Source organism: Microcaecilia unicolor, chromosome 9 (assembly GCF_901765095.1).
Source record: "Microcaecilia unicolor chromosome 9, aMicUni1.1, whole genome shotgun sequence".
Classification (NCBI taxonomy): domain Eukaryota; kingdom Metazoa; phylum Chordata; class Amphibia; order Gymnophiona; family Siphonopidae; genus Microcaecilia; species Microcaecilia unicolor.
In genome coordinates this window covers 202068762-202088085 of record NC_044039.1, presented here as the reverse complement: position 1 = coordinate 202088085, position 19324 = coordinate 202068762, and the positions used below count along the sequence as shown (strand labels likewise).

At 39.1% G+C, this 19324-nt stretch overlaps 1 protein-coding gene across 3 annotated transcripts in view; it reads right to left on the bottom strand.

Moving 5' to 3' along the window:
• Positions 1 to 19324, bottom strand: part of ATG2B (autophagy related 2B) — a 194844-nt gene that overhangs the window by 79002 nt on the left and 96518 nt on the right. For 2 of the 3 annotated variants that reach the window (XM_030214373.1, XM_030214374.1), the window contains exons 18-24: positions 18784 to 18926; positions 16494 to 16651; positions 12234 to 12406; positions 6612 to 6762; positions 5038 to 5240; positions 1944 to 2024; positions 1755 to 1861 (exon numbers count right to left, since the gene is read on the bottom strand). In XM_030214373.1, coding sequence (XP_030070233.1) covers positions 1755 to 1861; positions 1944 to 2024; positions 5038 to 5240; positions 6612 to 6762; positions 12234 to 12406; positions 16494 to 16651; positions 18784 to 18926 — 1016 coding nt within the window. The remainder of the gene's footprint in view (positions 1 to 1754; positions 1862 to 1943; positions 2025 to 5037; positions 5241 to 6611; positions 6763 to 12233; positions 12407 to 16493; positions 16652 to 18783; positions 18927 to 19324) is intronic. The other variant, XM_030214375.1, reaches the window with a different exon arrangement.

The following is a 19324-nucleotide window of genomic DNA, read 5'->3' as shown; positions in this document are numbered from 1 at the left end:
TGCTTTGAAACATGCAAGTCTAAGCTTTCCTATGGAGGTTTCAAGAAATTTCAAAATGATTTAGGAGAAATCAGACAGCTTTGTTAGCTGACAAGTATTCATACTCCACGTGCTTGCGTCATCACTGCTAACAGTAAATTCAACTGAATGTCAGTTTTGCGCACCCATCATCAAAAAATCTGTCCATAAATGTTAGAAAATGTACTAGGAAGAGCTACTAAATTCATAAACATGGCACACAGTCTCATATACTGTCCAGAATTGAGTAATATTCATTAGGAATGATGGTAGAACAGTTAATTATACTAATTATATTTATACTATCTCGTGGCTGATCTTACCAAGGCAGCTACATGCATAAGAAAGAGACATCCTTTGGTGGTTATTTTAGAAGCTCTATTCAAGTTTTGGAAGTCTGAAAACTGGCGTTTAGATGTCCATATTGCATGGATGTCCAAATCTCAACCCAAGTGGCTGTATTGATCCTGCTTGTCCATGAAGAAAGTGTAGTTTTATGCCTCTAACAGGTGTTCTGTATGGAGAGCAGGATACTACAACTACACTTTCCCACCCTCCCTTGAAGACAGCTGAGAACTGAGGAGACAGAACACTGTAGGAGCACAGGACATGTATGCAGTCTCAGAGGACTTTTCCTGAGCTCTGAAACAGCCTATCCAACTCAGCTCCGTTTCAGTGATTACACCTGCTTGTGTAGCTTTAGGATCCTGCTCTACACAGACAATACTCATTACAGTTTTGCTACCACGTTTCCCCTACGAGTAAACACTCATTTAGTCACAGGAATTCCTTCCAGAATTACCCCATAATATGCCTTCAATGTATACAAATTTCTCATGTGAATAACAGACATTGTAAATACCCTGAAAACCTGGCTGGCTCTGCGGGTCACCAAGACAAGGTTAGGAAGTTGTGAGCTACACAACGAGAAAACAATGCTTATTTAGCCATTATAAGCCAACTCAGCCATATTTGAGGATGGGAAAGATGGACTCTACAGACTTTGGTTTTCTTTCAATATAACCAACTATGTATTCACTAGTCAAAGGCAACACAATTTCTCCACAGCTTGCTTTTCTCATTCTTCTGTCTCTGTTAGACATTTTAGAGGACATAAAAAGTAAGATATCTTCAAGACTGGCATTATCCTGCCGGGGACCGTAATTTCCAGAGAATTGTGATTACACTAGCATGTCTGAGAAGACACCCAGGATATAACCCAAACCCCAGCATGACTTTGTGATTAAAAGGGGTTTTAATATGCTGTAATTCTTTCAAGAGATTAATGTCTACGGGCCCGACATTCAGCTGGTGGAGATTAGTGTTTTGCTTACCGCTGCTGGCGTTAAACCCAAAAATTCAACGCTGGGCCATATCTGGGCACACGCATTGAATTTCCAGGTTTCCAGAGCTGGTAAACATATAGCTGGTTAAGCGCAATATTCAGAACGTAACCAGACATGGATAACCCATAGGACTGACTTTTATGTGGTCCTATTTATATGGTTAAACTGGCCGATTAAGTGCTGAATATCGGCACTTAACCAGCCAAGTGCCAACTGTGCCCCCAGAACACCCCCAAAGTAAACTGTTTTCAGTTCGGCATTAACCAGTTAAGTGCTGCTGAAAAGTAGTGATTAGCCCCAAACAAGCTATTTAACTAGCCAAGAGCCATTTCTGGCCAGTTAAATCGCTTTGAATATCGACTCCTACAAATGTATTAGTTTTCTTTTTACCTGTAGTCAAGAGCACAACTCCAGAGATGAATGTGAAAGGTTGTAATTGAGGCCGGAGGACTATATCCCAAAACTGGTTCATCAGAAATATTCAAAAAATATAAAATCTGTAATTAGAAAATCCAAGAATGATTACAAAGAAAGCTTGTGTCATAGTTGTAAATATATGCTGAAGAAATTAAATGGGACCTGCTCATGCCAGCTTAGTCCTGAAGGTAGCACTCTATGTTGAAAGGTAGCTCCTTTTAAGCCCACTGCAACCAAAAATTCCTATAGGAAGAAACACACTGAATGAACAGAGGGCAATTATTAAGTCTTTCCATAGGTTGCAAGCTCATTTTCAAAATCTACCTACCAGCTTTTCATCTCTCTCTTGCCTCCTTTCCACCCATCCTCCCATTCCCTCCCCCTAGTCCTCCCAAATCCTCAATCATTTCTCCTTCTCCAGCCTCCAACTGCTTAGTTTTTCACCAACTCTCCCCTCTCTTTCCCCATCTAATATCACTCCCTCTCTTGCACCAATAACAGCTCCTATGTCTACTTCTTCCAGGATTGATCCTTCCTGCAGCATTTCTCCATCAATCCTCTCCATCCCAGCATCACCCTCCAACAGTATTTCATCTTCTGCCCCCAAAGCATTTGTCACTCAGTGGGCCTTTGTAATGGAAGACTTTAAAGATTGTTTTTCAGCTCTGCCTTGACCGACAGTGCACTCAGGGTCTGTATTTTTGAATGATTTGGAATGTGGAAGAAGATAAGACACAGCTCTAATTAATTTGGTATGTGAAGGGAGAGGTGGAGCCTGGTTCGAGTTCAGACTGGCCACCTGGACTGAGAAACATGTTGCCACATTCCCACATTATGGCTTGTTTACCTAAACAGAGAAATTCTAAAGCATTCTGTAATTTTCCTTAGCTCTGAACATGAGTTCTAAGCCTAATAAAAAAAGGGGGGCCTCTTACAGTGAAACCAGAAGCTCATCTATGAATGGGCACATCGCCTAGAAACAGACTCCTGGTCATGAGACTCCGGCTTCACTAAAAAAGGGGCTTCTCTCAGCTGATGTAAAAAACCTGGATGATGTAAGGACCAGTGATGTATGTATGTATATTATGATGTATTATTGCTTTTCCTGGCCTAGAAACTCCTAGCATTGCTTGGATGTAGGGACCAGTGATGTAATGATTGTTTCTTTTTAGCCATAGATAGGTATTGTTTCTTTTCAGTTATATAGCTTAATCATTGTGTATCTTAGAAAATAATGAACCTCTAATGAAAGTCTCATTTACCTAACACGAATCCAAAAGAATCCACAGTAATTGTTGAGTGCTGTGTCAGTGAGGCAGGCTGTAAAACCAGGTCAGAATAGCCTTTTACAAAGGAGTGCTAGTATTTTTAGCATGCGCCAAACAGTGTTTAGCGTGTGCTAATCATTAGTGTGCGCTAAAAAAAAATGCTACCACACCTTTGTAAAAGACTCCCTTAATTCCATCTTTTCCTAAGTCTTATATAATTGGAAATAAGGAGATACAATTTGTTCAAAACGTTAAGGCTCTGGGGGTAATATTAGACCAGCCATTTTCTATGAATGAACAGATACAAAAAATTATTGGGACAATCTTTGTTAAACTTAAAATTATAAGATGTTTAAAAGAATTTTATTGTAAGTCGCTAATGGACCCGTTTACTAAGCCGCGCTGTAGGCATGCTATTGTTTTTAGCATGCGCTAAAAATTAGCGCACACTAACAATGGGTGTCTTTAGCATTAGCATGTGCTAATTTTTAGTGTGCACTAAAAATGCTAGAGCACTTTAGTAAACAGGGCCCTCAGTGTTAAGTGGAGTACAAGTTGTTTTAAATAAATAAATCATGATTCCTGACACCTGAAAATTTTGGAATGATGATTCGAAGTATTATCCCACATTTTGAATGTAATAGTTTACTGATGGGGGTTCCTAAAAGATTTTTAAAATCTCTAGTCTGCTCAGAATGCTGCTGTACAAGTTATTAAATGGCTTTCTAAGTTAGATCATGTTACTCCTTCACTTATAGCTCTTCATTGGTTACTGGTAGAATATCAAATTCAATATTCAAAGTATTAATGCTGGTGTTTAAAGTACTGAATGGTACAATCTCTCCTGATATCGCTTCTCCATTACATCATCATCAACCTCTGCAATCTAATGTTTTAGATGAACCTTCATTTCGTTCAGTACTTTTGGATGAATATAGAAATTATATTTTTTATATCAAAGGTCCACAATTGTAGAATGCTCTTGCTGATAAAATTCAATCTTCAAGAGATTTGAAGGAGTTTAAATCTATGTTAAAAACTTCAGGAGGCATACAATATTAATGAATTATAATTTTGATGCAGAATCGTAATGATAGACCAGTGATGATATTGCCTAAAATTATTTATTGAAATGATTCTATGTTAATGACGGTCTAGTGAGGATATGCTTGATATGATGGAACTTTAATAGTGATTAGTGATAATATACTATTGCTTGATGTGATAAATTATGGTTCTGCTGATGGACATAGTGTGTTTTATTGTAATATTTTAACAGCAGGGTATGTGCTGATGTTTTGATTTATGTTTTATGTGCAATGTTTTATTTTGTTTATATATTTTATGCTTAAAGTTTTATATCACAATTATGTACTGACAGGCTGCAGCATTTAAACAGAAAGCACAGGGAGGTTGCATCCTGCCCTCAACTTCACCCAAGCTTACTGTAAAGCAGTGGATAATGACCTGGCAGGCCCATGCATGCGTGAACGGGATCAGTGGCTCTACACACTTCCTGTTTTATTGCTGTACTGGAAGTGCTTTGGCAGCATGGCACCACCCCTCCCTTTTGGTGAAATTCCACAGGGTGCATATGCCCTATACTCCTGTGCCCACTTACTACCACAATCTGCAGTCCTGAATAACTTTTATTCCAGAGTTATTTCAACAGTATGTTTAGACATTTGCTTGAATTTCATTTCATGGAACAGAAAGCTCGATTCTTCCATCCAGAAGTATTTGAACCAGCAAAACTATTACAAATGGACACACATGAGTTCCATCTAACTTTTTATGGGCCTTAGTAAGTCCATTTTTGGACGCAGAGTTAATTTTGTTTGCTATGATAAAGGGTGTGAAGGTGTATATAATCAAGACTCTTTAAATATATTTTTAATTGTTCTTTGCAGAATTACCACCTTAGCTTCTGATCTGAAGAACACCCCAACCAGAGCAGTTTCTTAATGCTAAAACCTAAGTACACAAACCTTTACGCTGCTCTCAGAGTTATCGGATTGGATTTTCACTGCAACAGACAGCATGCTTAAGCTGTCCATACCAACTCCATCAGAGGCACTGTGTGCACTGCTGCAGTCTTCCCCAGAGGAATAAATGGTAGGCTCCAACCAATGTGGGCGAAACATGCTGGGCAGGTGGACCTCGGCTGGAAGGACAGCTCCATCCACCACGCCTGTACAAACAGAAGAATTAGTAAATACATTTCTTGGTCTTCCAAAGATAATAATGGAGGCACATGTTCCCGCTTTAAAAAGAAAAACAAAACCACTCAGAATGTTTGTTTAAAATGTGCCCAAGGAGGTGCTACACCGAATATGTTTTGGCATTGTCCTAAAATTTCCACATTTTGAACCCAAATATACAGTATAAGCATGTACCCCTAATGTTGCAAGTACGGTGGCACACAGGGCCAGGCTTGTTTATTTTGATACTGTATTTCCATTGTTGAAAGGACTAAAAGGGTTCTTGAAGCGTTTGGCTGTAATGGCAAAGAACAGCATCCTACTTCAATGGCTGACAGCTGAAGCACCTTCTATTTTTCATAGCAGTTGATGATCTGCAATCGACTAAAAGGAGATCTCTTCAGCAGACATGGGAACCTTTCTGGAACTCATTGACATATGTGGAATGCAGCAGGATATTAAATTCCTAGCAGATCTATGATATCACATTAGTCACCAATGGTGAACTTGAAAGGGGGTGGGGGCAGGGAATAAAACAACACTAAGAGAGAGATGCATTATATTCCTCATAACCTTGAAAAGAGTTGTGTTATTCTGTTAATGAGCATTTTATAATTCACTGTTTGAAGCTTTTCAGTATGTTATTCTATGTTGTTCAGAATGAATGATAATTTGCTGTTTCATGTAGTAACTTTCAATAATAAAGAAATGTTTAAAAAAACTCAGACAAAATTCCTTTATCCTATCCTCCAGGTATTAGAATTAACCGCTAAGCTACATAAATTTCAGATATTTTCTTGATTTCTGGTTAATTTCTCAAGAATGCTAACTAACTAACTAACTAACTAACTAACAAACATTTCTAAAGCGCTACTAGGGTTACGCAGCGCTGTACAATTCAAACATAGAAGGACAGTCCCTGCTCAAAGAGCTTACAATCTAAAAGACAAGAGAACAATCTAAAGACAAGTGAACAATCTAGAGGACGAGTGAACAGTTAATCTGATAGGGTGGATAGATTGGGGCATTTTATATTTCTCGAGCGGTTAGGCGCCGAAGGCAGCATTGAAGAGGTGAGTTTTAAGAATGACATTGTTTTGCCCCTTCACACTTTCTACAGTAACAGTTATTCTCCAGTCATATATAAAATATATTGTGCTTTCAACTCATGTTTAAGGGTGTCAGGTCCCAGCCAGTATGGAATTCAGTTTTGGAGATGTATCCTGTTTCATTGCTGCAGAACTGATGGAGGAAGCAAGATAGTTTTTCGCCTTTACCTGATAACCATGTGGCCACCTAAGAAATCAGAAGATTAGACTCGGTGAAACCTAATGTGTATACAAAATGCCACATATTCCTACCTTGATGGTAAAGATTGAGGTTGCCTGTATGCAGACAAATGTAGTGTTTGTTTTCAAAACCTTCATATTTTGTCACACTGAATAATGTGCCACTGTTGAACTCCAACCAGAATTCACCATGTTTGCCTTCCATCATGCTCCCATCATTCTGCTGGGGGAGGAAATTAAAAACATTTTTATTACACAATGAGTTGGAAATCTCAGAACAGCAGAGTTAATGTTATCATGCTGGTTATATCAATCCAAAAAAACCTATGGTGTAATCAGTCACATGAAATGCTCCAAATTCAAACCTTTAACATCCATGTAAACGAGATGGGAACTCAGTTAAATATACTAAGTGAAGAAAGCATGATAGATCTCCTTTAAATTTACACTGGTGCATGCTGATACTGCATGCTAAGTGCCAATTCTATAAAGGAATCTGTGCGCCAAGAGGCCGCTGCAGAATACTAGCATAAGTCAGCACTGATGAGCATAAAGTTCGGCATTCTCATTTGCGCAGTCAATGGCAGGTGTAAATGGGTGGGCTTAGGTGTTCCATGATATGCATGTAACTGATAGTATTCTATAAACTACGTGTGTAAGTTGGAGGCAAGCCCATGTGCTTCCCATGCTCAGCCCATATATATGCCCCTGTGAGAGAGTCTATAGGAAATTACCACTCCGCCTTACCAGCACTCCCACAAAGCCACATTAAAGTCAGGCTACAGAGTAGGAAGGAGATGATTTGACAGGAGCAAAGTATGTGTGTGTGTGGGCGGGGCGGGAGGAGGGGTCAAAGTTGGATTTAAAACCCCTCAGTATAGCTCACTCAGGGAGGCCCACTGCACAGACTAGAAGCCCTCCATCATATGCCTCCACCATGTGCATGTTAGGTACAAAAGCTGCACTCAGGAAGGCAAAGTTAATCGTGGAACCCTGATAACTTGTACCTTTGGAACCAAGCCTGGCCCAACTGTGCTGAACACTGAGACAGAACTTTAACTCTAGGACTTCAGGCCAGAGACAAACTGTCTGTGCTGCCTTCTGAAAAACAGACTAGTGCATGCTGTGGCCCTGCAAAAACGTTTTGAATACAAGGACTGATTTTTGTGTTTTTCTGTTTACCTGTGAAAGGAACAGGTCACCCATTTTCCTGCACATAAATTGTTTTAGATTCTGAATGTGTGAAGTGTAAATATGAGTGTGGTACATTGGTACATATGCTGGTGAAGTGTGTGGTCCTCGGCCCACATTGGTTGGGTGTCATGGACTTTATACAATACAATAAAAATGTATAGTCCGCTAGCTACGCACAAAGGATCAATACGGATTATAATGTAAGTAAAAAAAAAAAAACTAGGCCATCACTAGGAAAAGTACAACAATCATACAAATATCTTATTAACTTGAACCATACTATACCAATACATTGGTCAAAAACTAGATCAAATATGAAGAAAATAAGTGAGCTTCCAACTATTTACGAAATCTAAAATAAGAGGACATCACTCTTAACTCCAAAGGAGGAGAATTCAAACGTTAAAGGAAGAGTCTTGTGGGTGCAGGTGAAGTGGTCTTATTCGGTACTTATACTTGACCACATGAGCCCTATAGTAGAGCAGGGGTTCTCTCTGGACCACTGCAAATTTATTTCTATCGAATAGAGGCATTCTGTGTGTTTGGATGAAAGCTTGGCAGAACAGTATGCATGAGGTGCTCAGTGGGAGCTGATGTCTGAGAGAGTGTACACTTGTTCCTGCACCAGCGTTGGCAGGGAGATTGTGATCTGTTGGGCTAGTCGTTTCTTGTGTGATCTTTTGGGCTAGTCGTTTCTTGTGTACAAGTTTTCTTTTCCATCTTAGTACACTGGGGATGTGCTAGTGTTCTCCCGGGGCGTGGGAGCGTTTGGGATGGGGGATTGGAGAGGGCCGGGGGGGGGGGGGGGGGGGGGGAGTCTATGGAAATGTACTTCGAGTGCAGATTGCACCATGTTTTGTATTGCCCGTTGTTTATTCTCTCTCTCGATTAATCATTCGGTTAAAGCTTTTAATCGATGTACAGCCCTACTCTTTAATGCAGAAAACAGCTGCATTTTATCATGGTACTGTGCATTGTTTTTTCTGACAGCATACACTTTCTCTTTTAAACTAAAGTTTACTAAGTAATCAATATAACATGCAAGCAAAAATCCACAGAAACAGTAGATTCACAGTGGCTCCTTCAATGCATCTAACCATTAAACAAACATCTCCTCCTCCCTCTTTTCCCCCTAAAGAAAATACAAACTGTCAACAAACACCTATAATATCCCTAACACTAACTGCTACTTCTCTAGCGATGGAAGCACTGTCATCTATTAGATTGTAAGCTCTTTGAGCAGGGACTATCTTTCTTCTATGTTTGTGCAGTGCTGCGTACGCTTTGTAGCGCTATATAAATGCTAAATAGTAGTAGTAGTGGCAAAGTGCAAAATCCAGTTTCATGTGTTATGAAGACAGAGCACAAAATGAACACTTCAGGATACTGGCTAGAAGGCTCCAAATCAACGTCCTTTAGACGTAACTAATTATTCCCTTTGTTGTATGGTCTCTTTTTTGTCCTACATCATGTTTTCCACAGCTACCCATCAGCTTTCTATTAAGTGTGGCTTTAATGAGACTGCTGGGTTGTATAAGAATGGCTGAACTATGCTCTGAACCATAGTGGCTCAATCTTCTAGCTAAATGTCCTGCCCTCACCTTATTATTATTTGTTACATTTGTATCCCACATTTTCCCACCTATTTAAAGGCTCAATGTGGCTTACATAGTACCGGAGGTGTGTTACAGTCTCCGGTGTGAACAAATACAGAGTGATTTGTGGTAATAAGTTCATGTGGGACAGTCAACGGACTGGATATGTTCTGGCCATTACTTGCTTTGCTTTGTTGTGTTGTCGAGATCAGTCATTTAGGTTGGATCAGTGGGGTATGCCTTCTCGAACAGATTAGTCTTTAATAGTTTACGGAAGTTAAGGTGGTCGTATGTTGTTTTCACGGTTGTTGGTAGTGCTTTCAGCAGTTGTGTGCTTATGTAGGAAAAGCTGGATGCGTAAGTGGATTTGTATTTAAGACCTTTGCAGCTAGGGTAATGCAGATTCAGGTATGTTCGTGTTGAATTAGATGTGTTTCTAGTTGGTAGGTCAATAAGGTCTATCATATATCCCGGGACTTTACCATAGATAATTTTGTGGACCATGGTACAGATTTTGAAGGCAATACGTTCTTTAATTGGAAGCCAATGTAGCTTTTCACAGAGAGGCTTTGCGCTTTCAAATCGTGCTTTCCCAAATATAAGTCTGGTTGCTGTGTTTTGGGCTGTCTGAAGTTTCTTTAGGATTTGTTCTTTGCATTCCGCATAAATTCCATTACAATAGTCTAAGAGGCTTAGTACCATTGATTGTATCAGGTTACGGAATGTTTCCCTCGGGAAGAATGGTTTCACGTGTTTAAGCTTCCACACTGAATGGAACGTTTTCTTTGTTGTGGATTTCACTTGGCTCTCTAGTGTTAAGTTACGGTCTAGTATAACACCAAGGATTTTCAGGTTGTCTGAGATAGGGAGGTTATTGGTCTGGGATGTTGATATTTGTGGGGTTGTCCGCGCTGTATTGGGATGAGAGGATGAGGCAGTGTGTTTTTTTCTTTGTTGAGTTTTAGTTGAAATGTATTGGCCCAAGATTCCATGATGTTCACACTGCGCTTGATTTCGTTGGTGATTTCTGTCAGTTTGTGTTTGTACGGAATGTATATTGTGATGTCATCTGCATGGATGAAAGGGTTGAGGCCTTGGTTGGATAAGGACTTGGCTAATGGTGTCATCATTAGGTTGAAGAGGATTGGTGATAGTGGTGATCCTTGAGGTACTCTGCAGTCTTCTTTCCACGGTGGTGATATATTTGAGTTTGATTTCACCTGGTATGTTTTCGTGGTCAGGAAACCCTTGATCCAGCTAAGTATATTTCCACCAATCCCGAAGTAGTCTAGTAGTCTTAGTAGCATATTGTGGTTTACCATGTCGAATGCACTAGACATGTCGAATTGGAGGAGAAGGATGCTTTTGCCTATTGTTATTTCCTGTTTGAATTTGGCTAGGAGAGTGATTAAGACTGTTTCAGTGCTGTGGAGGGGGCGGAATCCTGATTGGGATTCGTGTAGTATTGAGAATTTGTTTATATAGTCGGTAAGTTGTTTGGTTACCAGGCTTTCCATCAATTTAATTATCAACGGGATAGAGGCTACTGGACGGTAGTTAGTGATTTTGTTTGTTTTTTTTCTTGGTATCGTTTGCTATTGGGGTAAGTAGGATATTGCCATTTTCCTTTGGGAAGAGACCATGCTGGAGCATGTAGTTTAGGTGGGATGTGAGATCTGCAATGAAGCAGTCAGGGGCGGATATAATTAGGTAGCTGGGACAGGTGTCTGTTGAGTGTTGGAGAACCTATTAATCGACTGGGTGACTGTTTCGACGGTAAGGGGAACAAAGTTTGTCCAGGTTCGATCAGCTGGGTATTCTCCAAAGGGAGGGTCTAACTCGTTAAAGAAGTTTTCGATTTCGGTGTTATCCTGAGGTAGAGTGTTGCGTAGGTTTATGATTTTGTCTGCGGGTGGGATGTCTGTATTTAATGTAGTGACCAAGTTGGTATCTAGGAGTTTATTCACGAGTTGGTATAATTTCCTCGAGTCTTTGTAGTCTGTCCCTATTTTGGTTTGGTAGTATGATCTTTTGGTCTGCCTTATTGCATATTTGTATTTCCTTTGGGTTTGTTTCCATGTATTGAGTGTGTTTTCATCTTTTGTTTTTCTCCATGCTCGTTCGAGTTTCCTGGTTTGCGTTTTTAGCTTTTTCAGATCTTCATTGAATCATGGTATTGAGTTAAGCTCACGTGAGGTTCTTATTCGTAAGGGTGCTATTTCATCTAGTATGTTTTTGCACCTTTTATCCCTTTCTATGAGGTAGTAAATGGAATCCGTTTCTGTTGTCCAGTCGTTGTTGTATATCTGTTGCCAGAATGTTTTCGCATCTATTTGACCTCTAGTGCTGTAGGTTGTGCTCTCTTGTGTACGGTATGAACCGTTCTTGCGCCAATTCATGGACAGGTTTAGTTTGCAGTGATCTGTCCATGGTGCTTTGTCCAATTGATATCTGTTATTATTATGTTCTGGTCAGTTGTGAGTTTGTGTGAGATGAGGTCGCGTATGTGCCCTTTGGCGTGGGTTGCTTGCATATTTGGGCATTTGAGATCCCATAAGTGGAAGAATTCCTTGCATTCCTGTGCATATGCCAAGTTTGGGTCTTCTAGGTGGAGGTTAATGTCTCCTACTGCTAGTAAATTGAGGTTGGATACACGTGTTTGAAATGAAGTCCATGAAATTAGTCTGGCTTTCATTCCAGTTTCATTTCCAGTTTATCGCTTTGTAAACTAACTAGAAAACAGAAGTAGTGTGTCCTGGGAGTGGAGGGCCTTTGACATATAAAGAATCAAAATGTTACATATTTCTAAAATGATTTCTTGAGTGGAATACACACCAGAGTGGAAAAAAAAGACAATGACGCAGTGAGCAGAACAGCCCATCGTTTTCCATTCTTTTAAACTCACCTTCACATCTGTGAATAAGGACACCAGCCCACGATTAATGTTGAGAAGAAGAGAAAGACAGCTCTGAGCATTCTTATTCTGTAAGTCCAATTTTTTCTTCCTGCGAGACCGATAACTTGGATCAGTGGTGGTACCAAACTGTAAAGTTTCTTCCTCAGAACCACTTTCATCATCTGTAGAAGGAAAAAAAAAAAGACAAAAAATATATCCTATGCCATCAACACAGACTACATAAAGAGAAAACTATCAGAATACAGAATAAAAGACATTAATTTTATTATTTCATTGTCAGCCACCTCCGAAGTATACTTATATGTCCCCCAATTATACAGGCCTAGAAATTATTTGCTGCCCAACACTAGAAGTCTATTTGAATGGAAGTAATTTTATAAGTCCAATGAAATATTCAGGAAAACAAATCCTTACATATCAACCCACAAACACTGAATAGTAAGGGTTGACCAAACAAACCTACAGTAGCCAGTAAATTGATAGGAAATATTAATAAAGCACCTCACATGAAAGGGACCCGACACAGGACTGTGTATAGGTGGGAAGCCGCCTGACTAAGGGGTCACATGCACTGTATATCACAATAAAATTGTGTGAAAACAAGGGGCAGAGACAGCTACAATCTGGTACAAAACAGGGTTTTCATCAGGAACTATTGTAAACATGCAGACGTAAGAATCCTCCGAGTTGCAATTCAGCCAGCACAGTACGGGAAAAGAGTAAATAATGTTGGCCTATGAAGCATGTTTTACTACTACTACTACTATTTAGCATTTCTATAGAAAGGGCTCTTATAAAATTGTTTGCCTACATACTTTTTAAAAGATGATCCCACTAAAACTGCAGAAATTGCAGCCAAAGTGAAGCCAAGTACGTTTAGACTGGCTCATGAGTTGGTGTAAAATGCATGTGTGCACAATACACATGATGAAAGAACAGGCATCCGTGCATACATCAGAATCCTGCTCAAAATTTTTGATGATAGGACAAACATCAGACATTTGAAATGATAATATTTTGAAATTGAGTAACCCAAACTGTAAATATGAATCTATAGATCCTAGGAGTTGTCCTATGCAATACTCTCACCAGAGTTACATATACATTTATTGATAAGGAAATCATTTCTAATATTGAAGAAATTAAGGAAGATCACATAATTTTTAGATCCTTTAGCTTTCAAGTGGTGGTACAGAGTCTGATATTGGGACAACTAGATTATTGTAATATATTTAGGCTGCATAAAAGTTTTACTATAAAATTGCAGATGATCCAAAATACTGCAGCTCAGCTCATATTTTATGTTCACAAAGGTGAGAGACTCCTTTGTTGATAAAGTTACATTGGCTGCCAGTAGAGGCTCGTATCCAGTTCAAGTTGTGTACAGTGATTTTTAATATCCTGTATGGAAAAGCATCTCACAACATGCTGCATTTAATAGGTTTTCCTAATATGGGTAGAGCAGAGGTATCAAGAAACTTTGTTATTGCAATATCTAAGCCCAAGAGGTATTAGTTTCAAAACAGTATTTTCTACCAGCTTTACATATTTAGCAGCACATATTTGGAATGCTTTACCAGCTCAGGTTAGATCTATCATTATCACCTAGGCCAGATATATTCCATGTATTAAAAAATGAGGGAGGAAGGCCAAACTACAGCCAGAATGGTTAAAAGAGAGGTGAAGGAAGCTATTAGAGCTAAAAGAAAATCCTTCAGAAAATGGAGGAAGGATATGACTGAAAATAATAGGGAACAGCATAAGGAATGGCAAATCAAATGAAAAGCACTGATAAGGAAGGCAAAGAGAGACTTTGAAAAGAAGATTGCGTTGGAGGAAAAATACAAATAGTAAAAACTTTAGGTATATTAGAAGTAAGATGACAGCAAACGAATCAGTTTGACTGCTAGATAACAGAGGGAAAAAAGGAGTTCTCAGGGAAGACAAGGCCATAGTGGAGAGATTAAATGAATTCTTTACTTCAGTCTTCACTGAGGAAGATATGGGAGAGATACCAGTGCTAGAAGTGGTATGCTGACGAGTCAAAGAAACAGAATCAAATCTCAGTAAACATGGCAGATGTAATGGGCCAATTTGACAAATTGAAGAGTAGCAAACCGCCTGGACCAGATGATATACATCCCATATACATAAGCATGGATTAATGAGACAAAGCCAGAATGGATTTAGTGAATGGAAATCTTACCTCACCAATCTACATAGAACCTACCTTTATGGGTCCCTAGTGGTCTAGGAGGAAACGGGCAGGCTGCACTGGGCAGGATCAAGTGGGCACTGCTCCTGCCTATTTCCTCCTAGATCACCAGGGATCCAGAAAAGTAATGAATCAGCCGTCAATATTCAATGCTGGTGCCCAGGCATGGCCCAGCACTGAACATCTGGGGCTAATTCTGCTGACTGCTGTGGCCAAAATATAGACCGGAATAACATGTATAGAATGTTTGTACGTTTGGGAAGCTTGCCAGGTGCCCTTGGCCTGGATTGGCCGCTGTCGTGGACAAGATGCTGGGCTCGATGGACCCTTGGTCTTTTCCCAGTATGGCATTACTTATGTACTTATATTTTTAACTATAGTTATCTGAAGTGGACAGTGGCATCCTTTGCTGAGTGCCTAAAGACAGTAAACAACCTTCTCTGCACAAGCAAGATGAACACATGGGACATGAGAAATCAATGAAATTCTCAGTTCAGCAAAGCAGGGTAAGATGAAGGTCCCATGGACACACCACAAGAATGCATGCTTGAACCACAGTTATAGTTACAAGAATTACTGATATGCGATGCTGACCATTCCATGGCATATCTGAATGGCTTTATATATTAGCTAAATATAGAAACCAGTGAAGACAAGACTGCTGGACATTGAAATTCTTCAGTGATTAGGACTGTCTCAAAGCACAATCCAAAAAATAGCACATATTTTTATTATAAACTATAATATACAGCACATGCTTTGACAAACATTTCAAAATATTGTTTGAATTACTCAGCTCCACTGTACAGAATTATTTGGAAGTCTTTTACTGAAGATTAGTGGATGTTATCTGACACAGGACCCATTTTATTCCTATGGGCTTTGCAACAGACAACACACATTAATCTTTAGTAAAAGCCCCCCTTAATGTAATTATGCCAGTTTTCAACTACTTAAAAGCAACTCTGATCTGCTGAAGGTCTTTACAATCAGAAAGATTTTTTTTAATCTAATTTGAAAATTGTAAAGATTTTATAATGAACTTTAATACATAAGTACATAAGTAATGCCATACTGGGAAAAGACCAAGGGTCCATCGAGCCCAGCATCCTGTCCACGACAGCAGCCAATCCAGGCCAAGGGCACCTGGCAAGCTTCCCAACGTACAAACATTCTATACATGTTATTCCCGGAATTGTGGATTTTTCCCAAGTCCATTTAGTAGCGGTTTATGGACTTGTCCTTTAGGAAACCGTCCAACCCCTTTTTAAACTCTGCTAAGCTAACCGCCTTCACCACTTTCTCCGGCAACGAATTCCAGAGTTTAATTATACATTGGGTGAAGAAAAATTTTCTCCGATTTGTTTTAAATTTACTACACTGTAGTTTCATCGCATGCCCCCTAGTCCTAGTATTTTTGGAAAGCGTGAACAGACGCTTCACATCCACCTGTTCCACTCCACTCATTATTTTATATACCTCTATCATGTCTCCCCTCAGCTTTCTCTTCTCCAAGCTGAATAGCCCTAACCTCCTTAATCTTTCTTCATAGGGAAGTCGTCCCATCCCCGCTATCATTTTAGTCGCCCTTCGCTGCACCTTTTCCAATTCTACTATATCTTTCTTGAGATGCGGCAACTAGAACTGAACACAATACTCAAGGTGCGGTCGCACCATGGAGCGATACAACGGCATTATAACATCCTCACACCTGTTTTCCATACCTTTCCTAATAATACCCAACATTCTATTCGCTTTCCTAGCCGCAGCAGCACACTGAGCAGAAGGTTTCAGTGTATTATCGACGACGACACCCAGATCCCTTTCTTGGTCTGTAACTCCTAACGTGGAACCTTGCATGACTTAACTATAATTCGGGTTCTTTTTTCCCACATGCATCACCTTGCACTTGCTCACATTAAACGTCATCTGCCATTTAGCCGCCCAGTCTCCCATAATAAAGAAGCAAAATTTTATTAAACAAGAATCATGTCTCTTTCAGTAGCTTGTTGTTCTTTGCAAATGAACATTACCATAGTGATTTGTTGACTTGAACTGACTGAAGTTCTCTTTGCTGAAGGTGTTAATTAGTTGACTGGCCACAGAGAGTCCGATGCCATAGGAGAAATTTTCAAACGTTTCAACAGGGGATGGTGCAGTGGGTTCCCAGAGAAATAAATCATTGCTGATTCTAGGAAAAAATATTCATACACAATCAAAATTCTATTATAAATTTAAGTCATAATCCCAAAATTTATCTTGCCTTATGAGCAAGCTATCTTTTAATGTCTCACTTTCAATCAGGATTTTGTTTCATTTCTGGCTAGGATCCCATATTTTGTTTTATAATGAATGAAAAAATAGATAAATCTTCATATACACCGATGTTTGCGTTCTCATTACTCTCATTACTGGATCACACTACACATCACACATCTATTTTGAACATTTTAAAGAATAAATTTATTTTGAGGCAAAATAAGAAAAACTGCCTCTACCAGCAATCAACACCCCTTTTATTTTACACTTTTGGAAAGATTTTTTTAAACTCTATTTAAAGTACTCTATAGTGAAATTGCTTACCTGTAATGGGTTTCTCCATGGACAGCAGGAAAATGCTACTACTACTACTACTACTATTTAACATTTCTAGAGCGCTACAAAGTGTACGCAGCGCTGTACGAACACAGAAGAAAGACAGTCCCTGCTCAAAGAGCTTACAATCTAATAGACAAAAAGTAAAGCATTTAATATTTAAGCATAGATTACTACATAGATTGTGTCAAATAGTAACATAGTAGATGATGGCAGATAAAGCCCGGCATGGTCCATCCAGTCTACCCAACAGTCATACTCATTAACAATTCATGATTAAACCAATAATGCAACAGTATCACAAACATCATTTGACTCGCTATACTCCAATCCACAAGCGGGCATGTTAGAAAGTGAAGTTTATCTATCAAGTATGGATTTCCCATACCTAGATGAGGAAAGTCAGACAAAAATTAATCAACTATTATTGAGGATGAGGTGGACTGGGCGATTTCTCATGGAGAGTTAGCTAAATAGTCTTGAAAGTCTTCTCAAAGGCCTAATGCCTAAAGACATGTCATTCTGCACATTCTTACCATCACTGCTGCTTACCGAGATGCTATGTCGTAAGAATCATACTGGATTATTACAGGCGGAAGTGGGATTCTTCCTAATCTTGAAGAAGGGGAACAAATTATCTGGCATTTTCTGAAGAAAATTACTTCGTGAGTGCGAAAGTTCGTTGAAGATGGTTATGCTGACATTTCTCCATCTCTATTTGATGAGTTAATTATTATAAGGTCTAATATAGCAATCTGGAAGACCTTTCTTCCCCCAACATCAAGTTTCTATAATCCTTTCTTAGTGGAAGCAGCCCTCAAAAGATCAAAAACTGCTAAACCATTCACAAATATCCCACATCACAGATGGGTGAACTCACAAGTTGAGTAGAATCATGTCCTGAGGCTGACCACCTTGTATTTCTGTTCTAGCCTCACTGAAGTTGTATGGAAGGAGATAGGTTTCTGCCACATTTTTAGCTGGATGTCCTGAAAAACTTGATGAACTAACAAGGCTACTGCTTTTCTTGGTACATTCACAGAGTGAAGAATGAAATTAAAGTTTTATCTGCTGACAGATGGTCCTGGCAGAACTAGTGAGAGCATTTTTGATAGTTTTTTGAGGAATCTCGAGTAGGAAGAGTCCTTGGGTTGATTTTCAGGTTCCAACTTATTCATGTTTGCTTATAAGTAAATGAGGTGGGTTGGGGGGGGGGGGGCGGTTAAATTTATAACTGACATTTTCATCCTTATACTGGTCATATAAGCACAAAAATGCTTTTATAAAATTATCCCACCACACCCCAGTGGCGTGATCTTGGGCCCATGACTGCAAAATTTGGGAAGGATTCCTAGTGCATGGCCCCCAGCCAAAGACTATTGCTACAATGAATAGACTAAAATAAAGTTGGAAGAAGATAAAAGATACAGGAAAAGAAATTCACAGGTAGTTGCAAATTAAGGATCATGTTGCCAGATTCCAGCCCTGGCTTATTTATTTATTTAGTAAATTTATAACTCACTAAATTGAACGCTTTTTCTTGGCAGATTAGTATCTTGTAACACATATCCTGTACATTTAAGACATAATCACGTTAAATAAACAGAACAAATAACCAGACTGGTATTAACAAAATAGTGCCACACAGCATCTTTTGGGCTGGAAGTCCAATAGGAGCAGAAGAAAACTGTTAGAGCAAAAAATATATATTAATACCAATCTTCTCACCTGTTATACAGTTTCTCATAAAATGTTTTGCTTGGTAGTGTCAGGTAAACATTTGGCAGCATAAGTTCCAGCACATAATGGGAGTTGCTGATTGCTTTATCCTGAAACTCATTCATTTCCCTGGCATCTCCTGGCATCACCATCTAAACCAAAAAAAGAGAACGTGGTGGCTGGATATACATATCAAAAATATTGTCCTTTTATTCATAAAGCGCTGTTCTATTTGGAAAGTACGATTCAAGAACAACAAATATATCCACTCCAGAATGCATTTATAAGTCGCAAGAGAAGGTGGCAACAGAACTGCTGACAATTCTTTTTACATGTCTTTTGCAGTTTGGAGATAAAGGTAATAAATCTTTTTTTTTTTTTTTTTTTAAGTGTGACTTAATGACTTACTGAAATTAAGATGGAGGTCTTCTCCTCTCCACCCCACCTATAATGTTTTGTGAAAATGTTCCCATCCTTATACATTTTTTTACATTCTGAGGTCTAAAAATTACAATTCAAAATGGATTAAGGAATAGTTAGGTCTTACCTA